At 31.7% G+C, this 19,181-nt stretch overlaps 3 protein-coding genes across 5 annotated transcripts; all 3 read left to right on the forward strand.

Annotated features, from left to right (window-relative positions):
* The first annotated feature begins 6,933 nt into the window (after window positions 1-6,933).
* LOC140825915 (ninja-family protein mc410-like) lies at window positions 6,934-10,717 on the forward strand. 3 transcript variants are annotated; one of them, XM_073187963.1, is made up of 3 exons: window positions 6,934-7,037; window positions 7,699-8,833; window positions 9,950-10,717. In XM_073187963.1, exons 2-3 carry the CDS (start codon window positions 7,813-7,815, stop codon window positions 10,444-10,446), a joined length of 1,518 nt encoding a protein of 505 aa, XP_073044064.1. In that variant the 5' UTR covers window positions 6,934-7,037; window positions 7,699-7,812; the 3' UTR covers window positions 10,447-10,717. The 3 variants fall into 3 exon arrangements, with proteins under 3 accessions (XP_073044064.1, XP_073044063.1, XP_073044065.1); XM_073187962.1 differs by having other exon boundaries at window positions 6,948-7,043; XM_073187964.1 differs by having other exon boundaries at window positions 6,948-7,043; window positions 9,953-10,717.
* A 1,283-nt stretch (window positions 10,718-12,000) lies between these two features.
* LOC140828148 (E3 ubiquitin-protein ligase ATL42-like) lies at window positions 12,001-13,671 on the forward strand. The gene has a single exon (XM_073191133.1). The coding sequence runs from the start codon at window positions 12,137-12,139 to the stop codon at window positions 13,343-13,345; it is 1,209 nt and encodes a 402-aa protein (XP_073047234.1). The 5' UTR covers window positions 12,001-12,136; the 3' UTR covers window positions 13,346-13,671.
* Window positions 13,672-14,765: 1,094 nt separating this feature from the next.
* LOC140828149 (E3 ubiquitin-protein ligase ATL42-like) lies at window positions 14,766-16,167 on the forward strand. Its single transcript, XM_073191134.1, has one exon. It carries the CDS (start codon window positions 14,779-14,781, stop codon window positions 15,988-15,990), a length of 1,212 nt encoding a protein of 403 aa, XP_073047235.1. The 5' UTR covers window positions 14,766-14,778; the 3' UTR covers window positions 15,991-16,167.
* The last annotated feature ends 3,014 nt before the right edge of the window (window positions 16,168-19,181 follow it).

Below are 19,181 nucleotides of genomic sequence, written 5' to 3' on the forward strand. Positions count from 1 at the left end.
CCCCCTTTTATGGAGAAAGTAATTGAGTGAGGGGGTATTTGTGAAAGTTATGATCTCTGATGTTTGCTAGTTGTAAATTTAGTCTTAGACAGTGCTAGGTACCAATTACCATAATCTATGCTTACACTTGCGCATAAAAATTCAGTGATTTCACCGAGTTGATTGGATTGCTATACCGAAACCAATGATCTTGCCCTCACTTTTTTACTTCTTAGTTTCCAAGCAAATTTAGGGATGTTATTAAATCGTAAACCACTCAGAAACCTATTAGTGTTCATTATTCGATGTATCGCGTTTTTGGTAATCGATTTTAACATGTCTTCAAAACACGAGGGTCGTAAGTTTCAACCGGCGAATGATGCATGTTGAAGTATGAAACTAACGAATAAAACCTGACGATCAAACAGTAGTAATTAGAGCAGTTAAAATGGTAAGGATAGCTGTCTTACTGATTAACAATCCTTGTTGGTGTTGACATTAAATTTCCTTGAAGTAACAACAGCCTGCAATGATTGAATTTGATGTCTTGGCACTTGCGAACCTGATTCTTGAAATCGAATTCCAAATTTGGTTATTTTGTTTTATCAAATTATGGAAGGAATGAAGGGAATAACATAAATTTTTAATATACTAGCAAAAAAGTACGTGCATCCGCACGTGAACCTATATTCTAAATAACTAAAAAATAAATTAATAGTAAAAATATTATCTTTGCATAACGTGATCAAATCCATCAAACAACATTTCGTTCGGAAAAAGATAGATCAAAACAAATTATAAGAATTTGGAATAATGATATATCAGATTAAGGACTAAATTGAACTAAAATAACAATACAATACAATGATTTGAATTGATTAAGCAATATAAGAATGTAAATAGAATTATATGAATATATTTTAATTAATTAAGCAATATAAGAGTGGAAGAAAACATTTTAGTATATGATGTTGATATTTATCTACTTATTACATAAATTAATTGATAAATATGTTCATAAAATGTAAAAATTACATCTTTTATAATTTTGAATAATTAAGAACATGTGACAACAATTTTTCAATTTAAGTTTTATTCTAAGAGTATTACTTTTTATTGTGAATATCGGTAAGGTCGACTCGTCTCACATATAAAAATTCGCGAGACCTTCTCACAAGAGACTTACTCTACACCAACATAGCTTCCAATTTAGTTATGTTAACATTATACTAATAATTATTTGTAGGAATATCTTGCTCTTACTTTTTTTTGACTCATTTGTGTCATTTTTTAAAACAATTTCATAATAATTTTATCTATGTACCATTTGACTCTATTTTTTTTATACATATAATAGATACCGTCATTGATTTTTTTTTTTTTTAGAAAAATAAACTGAAAAGTATCAATTGTGATAACATTTGTGAAAAGCTCAATTTTTATTTTTATTTTCAAATTAAGTGTTTATTGATTTTTTTATTTAATGTGTGCTTATCTTTTTGTCAATATAATTGTCATTATATACTTGTATGTAAATAACTCTACAAATACAAATAAAATGTCATGGCATTATTGTTATGATTGAGTACTATTTGATAATATATAAATATGAGGAGACTTAAATAAAATAGAATCTATGAGAGTAATTAAAACAATTAATCATTCAATTAATTTTATTTATTATCAAAATTAGTGGGAAAAAACTAATGAAAAAATTGATTGATTTTCTACATATTTCTTTTTCATTTTAGCAATTGTACAACAATATTATTCTAGCATCATATCATCCAATGTATGTGGATGAACGATTCATTTGTCCACACTTATATAGGTACTTCTTATTCAAATTTATTAATTTTTTATTACTATTATTCAAATTCACAATTAAATTTAGATTTACAATATATTATATTTGTTCATGCATTTAGAAATTAATAGTTTGACAAAATAAATTTAAAATTTTGATTAAATATAATTTTATTTTCAATTCATATTGTTTTATTTAATTTAAAAGTAATAATGATTATTTTAATTTTTTAATTTTTCATTTGTCAATATTTAATTTAGAATTTATTTGAATGACTTTTCGTTCAAAACACTCACATACTTTATCATGAGTCCTTCATATATATATAATTTTTTGAAGTTTTTTTTTTAAATCTAATTATATTAAAATTTATTTTTAATAATTCATTGAATGAATTCAAATGATAGTGAAATAGAACAATAACTAACATTTATTATCAAAATTAGTGAGAAAAAACTAATGACAAAATTGATTGATTTTCTACATATATATTTCTTTCTCATTTTAGCAATTGCACAACAATATTTTTCTAGCATCATATCATCCAATGTATGTGGATGAACGATTCATTTGTCCACACTTTTATAGGTACTTCTTATTCAAATTTATTAATTTTTTATTACTATTATTCAAATTCACAATTAAATTTAGATTTACAATATATTATATTTGTTCATGCATTTAGAAATTAATAGTTTGACAAAATAAATTTAAAATTTTGATTAAATATAATTTTATTTTCAATTCAAATTGTTTTATTTAATTTAAAAGTAATAATGATTATTTTAATTTTTTAATTTTTCATTTGTCAATATTTAATTTAGAATTGATATTAATATTAAGTAAATTTTTTAATAGTATGTTTATTTAAAATTAGCACAAACATTTAAGAACATGGAGAAGAAAGTCAAAAGCACAAAATAATAACCATAAAATATGGTTAATTAGTATTAATTATTAATTAATGGAGTAAATGTGAAAGTACCACATTTGTTACCTAACAATGAAAATAAATAAACATGTGTTTAATTTAGAATTGATATTAATATTAAGTAAATTTTTTAATAATATGTTTATTTAAAATTAGCACAAACATTTAAGAACATGGGGAAGAAAGTCAAAAACACAAAATAATAACCATAAAATATGGTTAATTAGTATTAATTATTAATTAATGGACTAAATGTGAAATTACCACATATGTTACCTAATAATGAAAATAAATAAACATGTGAAGGGTAATAATGTCCGTTCATAATAAGAAAACTTTTCAACTATCCACACTTTTATAGGTATATAGATTTGAGTGGATTTTATCAAAATTCACATATTATAACTAAGATAGTTCATCTTACACCAAGATCTCAAATTTATGACGATATATTAGATTTGAAACTCAATTGTAACATACGTATCTATCATCTATATGTATAAATGAACACATGTTAAAAAATTACACGCATGTTACAAGTAAAAATCTCATATGAACAAATTAGTAAACCATTAATGAAGATAAAAATTACGCAGTTTTACAATTCATATTAATCACTTTGAGTGTTACAACATCAAACAAGTCAAAGACATTCATTTTTTTGTAACAAATAGGAAAATACATTTGATGTTAATTTTATTATTTGGCAAAAGTAATTTTAACTAGTGTTCTAAAAAGCTCGCTTAAGCTTGAAACTCGAAAAAAATGCCCTACTTCGGAGAGAAAAGCGGAAAAAAAACGGTTAAATTATAGTTTGATCGAATTAAACGTAATTAAGATGTTTAATTAAGTGTGCTTAAATATACTTAATCACATGTATTTATCTTTAAGCTTCACATGACCACTGCTCAAGAGGCCCTTACTACAATATCCTGCTATTAATGTATTATATGACACCAAATTACTGGCTGATCCCTTTTGTTCCATCTTCTCAAACACTTCAACTGCCGTTTCTAATTTCCCCACTCTACAAAAAGTGCCCATAACCATATTATGAGCGTAAACATTTGGCGAAATCCGACACCTGTACATTTCCTTGTAAAATGCTAAGGCAACATCTGAATGGTTAGAACCATTCTAACACATGCACTCAAGTATAAATTACAAGACTCGATGGTTTGATAAAATCCATACTCACGCATCCAGCAAAAAGCATATATCAGTAGCATTCCTGAACTTCTTCATACATGCATAAACCCTATATAAATAATAAAAAACACGTGGGGAAGAATCGCACGTTCTGTAAGACTAAGAGTAGACCAAAGCCTCAAACACTTCACGCTGATAATCCAACTCCAGCATGCCCACTCCAAGAAGTTTACTCAAAATCGACTCCACGGTTTTAACCTTCAGATGCTTTGTCAAACTGTGGAGAACTATTGAATGCACATCAAGGGAGTTGAGTTTGGAATTTTGACAGTTGTGAATTGTCATTTAAGCTTGAGTTAGTGTGTAGATAATATAGCTGCAGATTAGGTGTATATCGGGATTATTGAGTTTTCAAATTTGATTTCTGCTCAAATTTGAGCAAAAAATTCAAACCTTAATTTTTTTACTAATATTCGACTCGATTTTGTTTGTTAGTTTAGACCCGTAATTGGGACTATTGAGCCTTAAAGCATATGATGGAAGTATTAAAATTCAGTTTGCTCCAACGTTTGTGTTAGTCATCGTCAGTATAGCTGAATTGTTGTTCGTGTCATACGATTTCTGTGACTAAGTTTCTTATGATTTTGGTTGTCCAGTCATGGTATTTACATGTTCAAAGTTGCAAAAGGAAAGTTGTACTCTAACAGATGTATACATAACTTAGATCTCATCTTTATCTACACAGTTTACATACAAATGAAGCATACAATTGTATCTATTGCATCGACTTCGACTGTAAGATCATTTGTATGTAAGATGATATGGTGCATCATCATATAAATACATATAGGATAATTAAATATTTAAAACATACAATGAAACATAAACATGTATCACGTATCATTAATTGTACAAGAAAATAATTTGGTGACAAGAATCACTTTGTTTTGAAGATAATATTGATGCGGTGTCCATAGGCTTTCCAAAACATGAGTTTATCTGCAAGACAATTGAAAGTAGCATATTCCATAATAGAACAACAATTTCTCTTTGATTTTCACATCGATCAAAAATAACAGTTTTTGAATATCAGGATGAAAGACCTGAATATTATTTCCAAAACTTGAGGAGCAAAATAATGTCAAACACAAATTATTGTTTAAACTAGACAATAATTTAAAACAACATAATGACATAGTGTCCATGATAGTTGAAGGGTTGATGACAAATAAAAAATTACAAGATACCTCCGAAAATGTTTAGAAAAGAAAGAGTATTTCAACTTCAGGTCCATCAGAAAAAAAATTATTCACCACCTGCCAGAAAAATTAAGAAAAGAAGATAAGATAATAAGAGCACAAAAAAGCAGAAAATCCAATCAATTGGCATATGAGATGAAGAGAAGCTATCAAAACTCACTCGAAGATGTCGAAAACAAGATGTTAAGATCAAAAAGTAAAAACTATGAAGAGTTGTAATATCGATAAACTTTGGATTTTATATCGTTATTGTTGGTCTATATTTTCGGGTATCGGGTACCCGATCCGACCCGATCGGGTAAAACCCGATCGGGTCGGGTATTTTTTTAGGAAAAAAGGTTCGTCAGGTACCCGATACTCGAAAATAATTTTCGGGTTTGGATTCGAGTATTTTACGGGTACCCGATTGGGTATCGGGTACACGAAAAAAAATAAATATAAATTATGGGTCTATCCTTCTATTCATTTAAAAAACATATGTATTTTTTTGTGGCTAGTCATAACCCGATATAACGATAAATGACTAATCATAAAATGATATAATGACAAATGACTAACCATAAAATGATATAATGACATGATATTTTGTGAAATGTGAAAAATACATGTGTTTTTTTAATTTACTAGTCTCATAATATGATATGATGACTAGCTATAACTCGATATAATGACGTGATTTTTTGTGAAATGTAAAAAAATATATTTATTTTTTCAAAAAAATAAAAATAAAAATTAATTTTTTTTTCTATCGGGTACCCGAAAATACCCTATCATTTCGGGTACCCGACATAATCGGGTTGGTGTAAGGTGGGTATCCGAAATTTCGGATACCCGAACCCGAATACCTGACCCGCCATGCACACCCCTAGTTGATAATTGATATTATGGATAATACATACTTTATGACCTTACTATTATCACCTGCAAAACAACATATCATTATCTAGTTATGTTAAAAGGTGGGTTTTCTTTTGCATTTGAAACCTTTGAATATGAACTTTAGTCTAATTATAATAATATAAATTGTTGAGGAATTTAAACTAAAGTTCAGTAAGATTTTTTTTTAAATGATACCAAATTTAAAGGTTTTTAAACTAAGTTATGCTCACAACTTATAAATTAATCACAAACAACATAATTATATTTTAAACAAGAAATTTAGTCTCTTGTATCATGATAAGAAAAGCATTGACACACAATTCACATGGTTTGCTAGCCATATTATTATTAATATTATTATTATTAATATTATATAATAGGATCATATCAAAAGGTATTGGTGTAATAGCTAACCTAACATTCACATGTTTTGCAACTTTCATTGGCTCTCCTCTTTTAAACACGCGCAATGCTTATGCCAATTATTACTGGTTATTATTAAACTAGATGGGTCGGGTTTTATATAATATATCACCAAATTCGCAGCGACTTGGGTATAAAATTTAATATTCATACTCGACCCCAATATCGGTTTAGTTAGACCAATACTTTTCTTAAGCAAATCAGGCTTGAGCACTTAATTACCTGAACTCGTTGTTATAATCATCTTTTTGTTATCATATAAGATATTTATTTTATACCAACTCTAGAAATAATGTCATAATTATAATTTCAGATAGTGTATTCAAACTGAAACCACTTAGTTTATTATTCCATAATTTTTAAGAATAAATTAACATAAACACTAGACGTTTGTAAAATTTACAAATAGAACATATTTTTTTTTAGCACGAGAAAAGTAATTATTGACCAAAAGAGTTAAAACCAAATAGCACGTGCTTCATCAGAATAATATTTAAAGTGAAAATAATAAAACAAAGTTGGGGGGTGTCTTTGCTTAGATACCGCTCACATTACAGGGACTCTCGCTTCCACCACATAAACTCCCTTGCATATTTTTCTTCATCCTCAGGTACAGGTATGTATTCCCTTTTTCTTTTTCTTTTTTTTTCAATTTCCCCTTTCAACTGACAAGCATTAATTTGCAACTGTGTTTAATTTTGTGGGTTCTGCTTATTTTGGAGGAGAATTATTTACTTCATTTTTTTTTTGGGTCTTTCGCACGATTACCCGGCTCTTTTTGTTTACCTACTTAATTAAAATTGGGTTTGTCTATTTATCTGGTCAGATCTATAAATTGGAAGTTGTTTGCTTGATTTGGTTGGCTTGTTACATTTCTATCTTCTGTTGAGAAATGTTGTTTGACGATATTGTTTTGTTGATCAGCGTCGCAGGAATAGTTAATGGTAGTTTACGGCATAAGATAAGAAACTCCAGTCAAGTACAAGATTTTGTGTAATTATTGATCACATTAACTCAGCTGAGCTGAGAGATTTTTTTTATTTGGAACGTTTTGTTAATTCTTTTTTAGTGGGTTTTATAGTTGAATTTAATGAACTTTGGTTCAATTTTCCTCTGTATTTTACCAAACTTGATCTATAATATTTGCACTTTAAATTAAATGTTTTAGTGTTTATTCTTGCTGTGAGATGATTTCCTTGGATGAATATTTTCTTGCTTGCTTTTTCGGTAACACGGTACAGTGTCCTCTAATCAAATATGTTTTGATACAGATATTTAAGCCAGATGGTTTCTTAGTTACCTGTTAGTATTTAGAAGGCTTCATTGCTACTCGACGAGGTAATTAGAGTAGAGGGTTAACAGAGTGAGGTTTTTATATTTTAGATATGGAAGATGAGAAAGGTCTTGATCTAAGTTTGGCTCTACCTTGTGGTGGAAGTAACAATTCACTGAAAGGTAAATATGGTAGCTCATCCGACGTTAGAACGGATGAAGGTGACAGAGGTAGTAAATTGATTAACGAGTTCAAAAACTTTCTAGAAGGTGGAAACCAACAACATCCCCTAAAATCAGAAGATAACTTCTATAAAAACTTTGGCAAAGCATCTGCGGATTCAGAAACTTCCAAGAATTCGATCACTGGGGAAACATGGGCAACAAATGAGAGGAGGTCGACTGAAGTTGAAGAAGAAAATAGATCTGGTGTAGGTGAAAAGAGAAAAGGCCCATTTAATGAGAAGTGCCATCAGAAGAGGCATGAGAAAGAAGCTTCTCACCCTGATTTGACGGATAAGAGTAGGACATCTCACATTTCCATAAAGACATGTGATGGGTCAGCTGCCGAAAATGAAGATGTAGCAGATTCAGAAGTCGATGGTTCGACATCAAGACAAGTGTCTCGATATGACGATGTCTCAAAATGTGTCGTAGTAAGTGGAAGCCTATCTGGTGCACGAAAGGAGCTTCATGCATTTGGTGATCCAAGCGGCAAAGAACATTTAGGTCCAAAGAGATTTGCCGTTTCATCAGAAAAGGAGTTCAATATATCGAACTTGCCAAATTCCTATAATGTTCCTTTTCCATCTCAACCGACAAACCTAGCGAACATGACTTACTCACAATCTATAAGGGATTCTAATCTCTCTGGTGCACCTAGTGTTTCTACCTATCCGTTGCCTGTAGTGGTCCATGGTATGACTAGCGGAAATAGTGAGCGATCTGGTATCCAGACGGGTGTACCTCCCAATTTTCCATTGATGTTTGGATACCCTGCTGTTCAGATTCCCGTATTGGAGAAGGAGAATTCTCGGGGCATTGGTTCTCATCATCAACAAATTCGCTCTGGTTTTTCAGGAAAGAATCCCATAAACTCAGACATGCAAAATGACAGCAGAAAGCTTAATCAAGGTTACGCTTTCATTTGTCATTATTATTGTAAGTAAAATATAGTACAAGCTGAAAGGCTCATCTTATAGCTCAAGGGTTTGAGATGTTCAACCAACAATTGACTAGATTAATGCATCATATTGGAAATGAGAGTGGTAGTTGAGACATGATCATGACTTGCACTTATCATCTGATACTGGTCTCCCCTCTTATTGTTACAACATAAATTGCATCGAGTTTCAGTTATCACAAAATTTACCTTTTTGAGTTATTGCTGTTTCCTCATAAAAAATTGCCTTTGGTTGGTTTGTAAATCTCTTAAGCAGTTGTTATAATCTATACTTTTGCTTCATGCTTCAAATTCAAAGCATGTTATCAATATGAATTTATTTATTCAGAATCTGCTTAAAAGTTTTTCAGTGCATGCAATCTGATGATCTTTTTAGCTCTCTGTATTATACTGTTACATAATTTAAAAAATATGCTTATTACATAATTTTTAACTCTCAACTTATAGTCCATGCTTACTTCTCATTTGCAGGGATTGCTTTGGAATCAATATTTATGCAAGTACTGTTTAATTGCTTCTTAAATAGTGATGTTTTGAGATATTGACTCGACTCTTAATTGGAAACAGCGGTACAATGATGTTTGTGAAAACAACAGATTTGTTGCCCTAGTCGCATGTAAATTCTTATTCATCTTTCCATTCATTTTATTAATTACTCTTAATCCCGGAAAAGAGCACCTATGGTACTGTCTGATTTCCTAGGTTGAAGTAAGACAGAAATATAGATCTGGTGTTATGCAATTTTAGAGCAGATTGTAAATGTCTCCAAAAAGAGTACTTCTGATATTTACCCTAAAATGTTTTTAAATAATTTTCTTCTCCTGATGCCATGCTATTGATCTATCATTTTTACACGCACATCAAAATTTTGGAACTCGTTAGCTATTTTGCGCAGCCACCACATGTGATGTTATATATCAATTGGTTTTACCATTATTCTTGTTCTTTTCACCTTGTCATTAGTTTGTACAAAAGTTTCGGTCTAACTGATTTTAGGTCACGGATATCTTTCCATTGGCCATTGGAAATGCTATTGCCTTTCTTAACACTTTGTATTATTGGTGTAGCAGTCGCGCCTGTGATCGCTCACAAGGCCTTTGAATCTACGCAGTATGATGGTAGAGCAATTGAACATGGAAAAACTAATGGTAAAAAGCATGTTCGAGACGAAGGCTCTATTTCTCTTGCAGAAGGCGATCTTACGGGAAACAACATAACCCATCATGTGAAGGATACATCTGATCCCAAAGCCGAATCATTTCCTTCGGAATATCCAGCCATAAGACCAGGGATTGCTGCAGACCTGAAATTTGGAGGCTGTGGTACGTATCCAAACCTTCCTTGGGTATCTACTACCGACCCGAGTCCCAATGGAAGGACAATATCTGGTGTGACTTACCGGTATAGTCCTACTCAAATAAGGATAGTGTGTGCTTGCCATGGGTCCCACATGTCTCCAGAAGAATTTATACGGCATGCTAGTGAAGAGAATACTACTCCAGAGTCTGGAACTGGTTTAGCATCATTACCAAATAGCAATCCGGCTGCCTCCGCACATAGCTGATTGTGAATGTGAAGATACTGAAAGGATTCCTTTTTCTTTCTTTCCTTCTTTCTTTCTTTCTTTTTTCTTTAACATGAGGGTGAATCAATAACATTGGCATCCTCTGAATATGCGATTGGACATCTTTCATGTACCCGCTTTTCTGCTCGGTTTTGTTTGTACTTGCTGTTTATAGATGGTGTGAGTGTCGTGTAATAATCTAAAGCATATTTCTCAGATATTATGTATGATATAGCATCTGGTAATGAATTTTGTTCGAGCTTTGTATGCATCTAGTTGTTTCAGCTTATCACTTTTCCTGATGAATTTCCAAACGAGTACGCTGGTGGTGGATCTGGAGTAGACCGGGAAATTCTGTGCGGCTAAGGGCGGATTTAGTGGAGATTTAGACGATCCCTTGCTTCTTTATGTGGAAAAATAAAATGTCGTGTAGTTTTTTTCAAGGTAATCCATGTATTCGGGCTTCATGCCACTAATCTTGGGGATGTCAACCTTCCTCCTCGCTTCCCCATATAAATCAAGAAACCCGTGCATTACATAGTCTTGGAGCAAGTTTTACTCAATAATCACATTAATTGAAATTAATTAAGCTATAGTTAGACACGTGGTTTGGTGGCCGAAGGATAGATAAAATATTGACTGATTTGTTACCTCACAATTTAATGACAACTCAAGATGGTATGATGGCTAAGAGTTACATTAATTCTTAGGCTTGTGATGTATCCATTAAATTTTACGAGGGCTAAATTAATTATCCTATGATTTGTAGTTCATTTGACTCCAAATTCTTAAGTATAGGACGATATATCAAGTTCGAGACACAATTGTGATTTTCCCATCCCCAACTCAAAGAAAAAAAAATTAATTGCCTTATAATGTCTAGGGAAAAAGAAGGCTACATTAGAAGGCAAAAGTAATTTGTAAGACTTTAAAAATTAAAATCATGTTCGAAACTAAAAATTAAATGGTCATCCCATGTGAGGATATTCGGTCAAAAACTGCCCAGTGTATTCAAAATTCGATCGAAAAACGATTACTAAAAACCGATTTTAAAAAAAAAAATCAACATATTGAACAATAATTTAGTATTCTGATTAATGGGGTCGATCGAATTAGTTTTGCTGTTATGTTTGGTTGCTTTGTTGACTCAACTGTTATAACTTCCAAAAAAAAAATTAATTACTTGGTTAAATTGGCTGATATTATTTGGCAAAACCGAACAAATCAGATAATTATTTCAGTTTTTCAGCTTAGTCCGTTTTTTTTATTCCATCGGAATTAATTTGATTATTTGTAAAATATCGGATTGTATCGATTTTTGGGAAGTTTTGATAATTAAGTCAATCAATCTAGAATACATCCAATAAATTTCGTTTTGAAAGATGACTTCAATGGATGAGTGTGCAATAAAAGCTTTATCAGATAACATAAGCAAATACCTAACCCTACATTAACATTTTTTTTAAAAAAAAAAAGTAATAAAATTGGACAAATGGAAAGACATTAGGACAAGCAGAGAATAAATCAAGGAAACTGACAACTAATAAGATACATTCTTTCTGAAAGTTTCCATTGAAAAAGATTTATGTATACCAAAGCCAAGTAGCCAACTACCCGCGTATAATATAAGTATAATTATTTTAATATATTAGTAGCCCATATTTTGATATTTGGAGATCTTAATTTCTACATGAATCAATTGATAATGACCAAATTTATTCCCTTTCTCCATTTCATTTTCTTGATCTTCATAATTGATGTTAGAGCACAAGTACAACAAAGTCCACAAGATTCAAACAACTTTCAGCCAAGTCTAGCACTTGTGATCGGTTTTCTGTCCATCATGTTTTTTCTAACATTTATCCTCCTCCTCTATGCCAAATTCTGCCACCGGGTGGCGAGTGTTCGGAGCTCGAGCCTGCGGATTCGAGATGGGCTGTTCCGGTCGAGGTCTAGTGCATCCGGGCTCGATAAAGCAGTGGTAGAATCACTCCCTTTCTTCAGATATTCCTCTCTAAGGGGATCGCGGGACGGGCTGGAATGCTCGGTTTGTTTGTCGAAATTCGAAGATGTTGAGATCCTTAGGCTTCTGCCAAAGTGTAAGCATGCTTTTCATATTGATTGTATCGACCAGTGGCTCGAAAAGCATTCGACCTGCCCCATCTGCAGGCGAAAGATTAGTCCAGAAGACGTTACCGAGTTGCCATATTCGAATAGTCTGAGGTTTTTGAGTAGCCAATCTGTTGAGCTAAGAGATGATTCGGATTCTGAGCTCTATGTTCAAAGAGAAGAAAATGGCATTGGATCTTCAAGATTTAGCATTGGCAGGAGCTTTAGGTGGTACTTGTCTCGTAGGGGTACGAAAGAAGACGAAGTACCGATACAACGAAGTCATTTGGATTCGGATCAATTCAACAAACGGTTCCACAGATTCAACCACAGGGTTGTTGGATGTCCTGATGTTGTTTTCAAGAATCGTTGGAGCAACGTGAGCTCTTCCGACCTCGTGTTCTTGAATTCGGAGTTTCTTAATGATGCATCAAGTGCAAGATTTATTAGTAATAAATCCATGGAAGTTGAGGAGATTCAGAAGGAAAATGATCAGATGATGGGTACCATCAGCCAAACTGGACATAGTTTCTTGAATTTTCCAGACCTTCCTACGACCTCGGATTCGACAAATAATTTAGAGTTCGGATCAAAGTTTCCCTATCCCTTTGACAAGAGATCCATGTCCGAGATAGTAGTTCATCCAAGAATCACAGAGTTTAAGGATAATACAAATTCATTTCTTGCCGAAAATAGCGAGTCGGAAAGAATAAGGAGGCTTTGGATACCAATTGCAAGGAAGACAGTGCAGTGGTTTACAAATAGAGAATCGAGGCCTCCAAATCCTTAAGGCCAGTAAATTTATGATTGATGCAAACATGAAAGAACATAGTATTCATCAATTCAGATTCGGGCATCGGGGTGGTCGAATCCTTGGAGTTCTTCACCTGATCTAGAACACCAGTTTAGTTATGCTGGTTAATATTTTTTGGGTCCATACCTGTTTTAAATTCTTTTTGATTCTGGTAGGAGGAGGATAGTTAAATAGATTTGTATTAAAAACTTCCAATTTTCTTTGTTTCAGTAATACATTGAAGAGCTAGTAGCTGTAGGATCTATACTAGCTTTTTTATATTGGCTTGTTGACTGACAATTTGAACACTTTAGTTGCAAGTCTTGATAGTGGACGTGATTCCATTAAATTGAGAGAAGATTAGGTTATGTTCTGTATGGGCAATCAGAAAAATTGAATGGTTGTGTTGCATACACGAAAATTAGGGGTATAACAAGGATATATAGATATACGTGTCACATGATACATCCAAAGATTAGGATGAAAAAACAATAAGCACGTGGAAACACCGTTAGAATACGATATAGACGTGGTTACATGAGTGTTGCACATGTTTTAGACACTTGGGATTTTTTTTTAATACATCTTTTAAATTTTGGAATCTGATTTTTTTTAAAAAAAAAATCATATTTCAGTTTTTTTTTTGAAAAAAAGAATATGAAGTAGTTTTTTTTTAAAAATGAAAGTTTTTTGTTTTTAAAATTGAAATGGTATACGTGTAGTTGGATAGTTAGAGGATGTTATATTAATTTTTTTTGTCACCGTAACAAAGTTAGTTAGTAAAAGATATTTAACTTCTAATAAATAATATAAATTCATTAAAGATTTGTGAGTAAATCTATTTTTGTTGGATTATTAAAGTAAATTAAATACCACACACCAATAATTTATTATTTTTTAACCAAACTTAAAATAACAAAATATAATTTTTGTAAATTAAGAATAATTATTTAAATTATTTATTAAATAATTTTTTTTACTATTTAAAAAACAATTAATCTAACAATATAAATTATTTAAAATAATACAAAAATGGCGCAAGAGATGGGACACAAATGCTAAATGCTTTGGAGCTATAGCATCACACGGTTTGCTCACTTTACTAAAAAGTGTGAAAACGCAGTTGATTGTAATACTATAATTCAAAACAAGACGATGCACGTCGGATGTATCAATAACACAGATATGGTAAAGACACGATAGAAATACGTGTCAGACATGCCATGTAATGGATCCGATGATTAAGACGAAAAATATATAATTCGACACGATAGTAATGTCGTGAGGACACGGCTATGTTGAGTGTCATACATATGTTGGACATGAGGGATAGGAATATTTTTAAAATTTAGGATAAAAAGGTTTAAAAATCATATTTTGGTATATCTATTATGTATAATTTGAGTTCTGAGTAAATCTATTAATTGAACATGATCAAATTATTTCTTCTTCTCCATTTCATTTTCTTGATTTTTATCGTTGATGTTAGAGCACAAGTACTACATAATGCAGAAGTTTCAATCAATTTTCAGTCAAGTCTATCTCTTGTGCTCGGTTGTCTATCCATCCTGTTTTTTCTAGCAAATCTTCTCCTGATCTATGCCAAATTCTGCCACCGTGGGGTGAATGTTCGGAACGCGGGCCAACGGATTCAAGATGGACTGTTTCGATTGAGGTGTAGGGCATCCGGGGTCGATAAAGCAGTGATAGAGTCACTCCCTTTCTTCAGATTTTCGTCTATAAGAGGATCGCGGGAAGGGCTCGAATGCTCGGTTTGTTTGTCGAAGTTCGAAGACGTTGAGATTCTTCGGTTGCTGCCAAAATGTAATCATGCTTTTCACATCGGTTGTATCGACCGGTGGCTCCGAAAACACTCAACCTGCCCCCTTTGCAGGCGAAAGATTAGTCCGGAAGACGTTTCTGAGTTTCCATGTTCGAATAGTCTGAGGTTTTTAAGTAGCCAATCTGGTGAGCCAAGAGATGAATCCAATTCTGAGCTCTATGTTCAAAGAGAAGAAAATGGCCTTGGATATTCAAGATTTAGCATTGGTAGTAGCTTTAGGTGGTTGTCTCCGGAAGGCGAATTACCCACACGACAAAGTGCTGATCAATTCAAGAAACAGTTCCACAGATTCAACCACAGGGTGGTTGGTTGTTCTGATGTTGTTTTCAAGAATCGTTGGAGCAACGTGAGCTCTTCCGACCTCGAGTTCTTGAATTCAGAGTTTCTTAATGATGCATTAAGTGCAAGATTTATGAGGAAGAAATCCATGGAAGTCGAGGAGATTCGGAAGGAAAATGATCAGATGATGAGTTCTATCAACCAAACTGGACATAGTTTCTCGGATTTTCCTGGCCTTCCTACAACCTCCAATTCGACAAAAAACTTGGAGTTTGAAACAAACTTTCCCTGTCGCATTAACAAGAGATCCATGTCTGAGATAGTAGTCCATTCAAGATTCACAGATTTTGAGGATAATACAGATTCGTTTGTTGTCGAGAATAGCATCGAGTCTGAAAGAATGAGACTTTGGATATCAATTGCAAGAAAAACAGTGCAGTGGTTTACAAATAGAGAATCGAGGTCTCCCAGTTCTCAAGGCCAGAAGATTTATGATTACTACAAACATGAAACAACATAGTATTCGTCAATTTGGATACGGTCATCATCGGGTGATCGAATGTTTGAGAGTTCTTTACCTCTAAAACACCAGTTTAGTTGTGTTGATTTGTATATTTTGGGATCCATAGTTGTTAATTTCTCTTTGATTATGGTCTAAGGAGGTAGTTTAATAGGTTTGTACATTAAAAACTTCTAATTTTTTATTTTTTTATTTATGTTCAGTAATACATTGAAGAGTAGGATATATATTTGCTATTTTATATTGCCTTGTTAAATTTTAAATACCGACTTTGTGTACACTTCAGTTGCAAGTCTTGAAAAATAATTATATGTTTTTTATTCTCTCCAATACTATCTCGGGAGAGCTTGTGACACGTGAGTTGTCAAGTATAGTTACCCAATTAACATTATTCGCATTACCTAATATGCATCGATCGAAGTCAAAAATTTGTGTGAGACGGTCTCACGGGTCGAATTTGTGAGACGGGTCTCTTATTTGAATCATCCATGAAAAAGTATAATTTTTTATGATATGAGTACTACTTTTTATTGTGAATATGGGTAGGGTTGACCCGTCTCACATAATAGTATCTATGAGACGGTCTCACATGAGACCCACTCTCGATAGAAAGGCAATAGTTTTAGAGTCCTACGTGATAAAAAAGTTAAGAATAAAAATTAAAATGATCTAAGAATAATATGTAATTCTTATTTCGTTTCAAGCTACATCGCGCATACTGCATACAATATCATTAAAGTGGATACCACCTTCAGTAAATTTTGAATCACATAAAATCCTAGAAATACTGAAGTATCACAGGTTATTTACCAATTAAAAAATTAAAGATTTTTCGTAAAGAATTTAAAATAGAAAAAGATAAGATTTGGTTTCAACCAACTAAAAAAGACCATTTGGCCTTTTTTATTTGTATGACATAAAATTATTTGCGATAACTTAATTGATTTAATAATATTTAATGTTTTAACCATTGAACTGATTTTATTAGTTTCAGTAATACGTTGAAGAGTAGTAACAATACTTACTTTTGTTTGTTAATTGACTTTTTGTAAACCACAGTTGCAGGTCATGGCAAACAATTATATGGTAATTTGTGATGTAATTCAACTAAAGTGATGGGGATTAGGCTATCATACATTTGTCGCTCTGAAAAATTGACTCGTATTTTATCAGATATATCAATCACGCTGATCTGATAAGGACACGACAAATATACGTGTTAATACAAAACGGATACGCGTGTCATTCACGTTATGTGATGTATCAAAAGATTAAAAAAAAAACTTATATATGATAATGACACGATATGGATACATGTTGGACATGTTATGTGATGTATACAAATATCGAGACGGAAAAAATAACACATATATGGTAAGGACGTGTTAGACATGATATAATAGAGGTTAATTATTTTTCAGCGAGTTGTACCAAAACAAGAATTTAGCCATCCATGTTTAGGAAATTCAATTGATCAATATGGCCATATGAGATGTACTGTACATACCCGAATCTAAAATCACGAGAAGTTGTGGTATCATTTCTTCGATTCAACCGAACAATTTAGGATTACGCAATAATTGAAAATGGATTACTTGAATAAGCTAATCAAATGCAAAGAGTTGGATTTGGTATCATGCAACTTAATGTGACTATGTGTTTTAGCTTAAAAGATTGATTATTAGTTAATTTTACATTGACATGAATTTACTTGAATACTTCACGTTATTTTCTTTATCTTTATTTAAAAAAAGTACCCCTGATGAATTAGTAACCTAGAGATAACTTCATCTTTCAACTAGTTTCCAAAATTTTTAAAATAACTATTTTTTTTTTGGTATTTATCTATACTTCTGATTTATTAAAAAAAAATACAAGATTCACTTCCTAAAATACTTAAAATTGATAAATCTTTTTTTTTTGGCTATAATCGTCTATTGATTTTTCTTTTTAAAAAAATATAAGATATATATTAAATTTAATTTAAATTTAAATATGATTAATAACTAAACATTAATGAAAAAAATAATGAATCAATCGAAACAAATGTACGCGAATAATCGCGTGTAGGAATGTGTAGCATACACAATTTGCAAAGACAATAGTAAATGCAATCTTTCTTCCCAAGTTTGAACCTTTCGCAGTCCACACGTCAGTAACTGAATTATTTGAAAAAAAGAAAGACTTATTGGGACCAACCTTGATATATATATATATATATATATATATATATATATATATATATATATATATATATATATATAACCTCATCCTTGACTAATTTTTTATATAAAAAGTTTGACAAAAATTCGTGTGACACGGTCTCATTAGTCATATTTTATGAGACAGATCTCTTATTTGAATCATTCAAGAAAAAATATTGTTTTCTATGCTATGAGTATTAATTTTTATTGTGAATATCGATAATGTTGACTCATTTCACGAAAAAAATTCGTGAGACTGTTTCATAAGAGACATACTCAATATATTTTTCATAAAAGTAGATCTTTTATTATTAGTAGATCTCTTGTCAGACAGTATCACATATGTCCATATTTATAATAAAAAATAATATTTAATATTTTTTTTTATAAACTGAAATAAAATATTCATCTCAAAAAAACGTTTCCATGATTATTATAGTATAAGTTTGGTGATGAAGAAATGACATCTTGCACAAGTTTGTAGTTTGTTTTATCGGGAAATTTGGCTTCAGTCCCCAGCCGTCTTTTTTCTTTGTTTTCAGTCCTTAGGTACTTTTTTAGTACCACATTTCCACATGAAGTGTACCACATTTCCACATGAAATGTACCACATTTTGTATGAAATAGTACCACAATTTTGTGGGTAGGGAGTGAATGCAAAGAAATATTATGATTGAGGATTTTTAAATAACTTCCCCTTGTTTTATATAAGTTTTGACTTATTTTCAGTGTTATTGTCTTTTTTCGTCTAATTAATAATTTAATGGCGCCTACTGATGATTTAAGTGAGAGTTATTATAGAGATGGAAATGGATAAACTTTTCAATTAAAACGTGGATAGTGAACGTGAGTGGTTTATTTTCTTCTTCCAAAGCAAACAATTTCCTTCTTAAATATGGAGTTATTGCCATAGCTCTATAGGACACATAGGTGGATCGTACCAAACCAAACTAGTCTTGGGAATTTGGTGGGAGAAAACATATAGCT

The sequence above is a fragment of the Primulina eburnea genome, chromosome 3 (genome assembly GCF_022965805.1).
Source record: "Primulina eburnea isolate SZY01 chromosome 3, ASM2296580v1, whole genome shotgun sequence".
Lineage (NCBI taxonomy): Eukaryota > Viridiplantae > Streptophyta > Magnoliopsida > Lamiales > Gesneriaceae > Primulina > Primulina eburnea.

Excerpts from the sequence above, each read along its gene's own strand:
- LOC140825915 (XM_073187963.1), top strand. The coding sequence starts at position 7,813 with ATGGAAGATGAGAAAGGTCTTGATCTAAGTTTGGCTCTACCTTGTGGT. Across the intron at positions 8,834-9,949 it reads CAGCAGAAAGCTTAATCAAG|CAGTCGCGCCTGTGATCGCT; the intron begins GTTACGCTTTCA and ends TTATTGGTGTAG.
- LOC140828148 (XM_073191133.1), top strand. The coding sequence starts at position 12,137 with ATGAATCAATTGATAATGACCAAATTTATTCCCTTTCTCCATTTCATT.
- LOC140828149 (XM_073191134.1), top strand. The coding sequence starts at position 14,779 with ATGATCAAATTATTTCTTCTTCTCCATTTCATTTTCTTGATTTTTATC.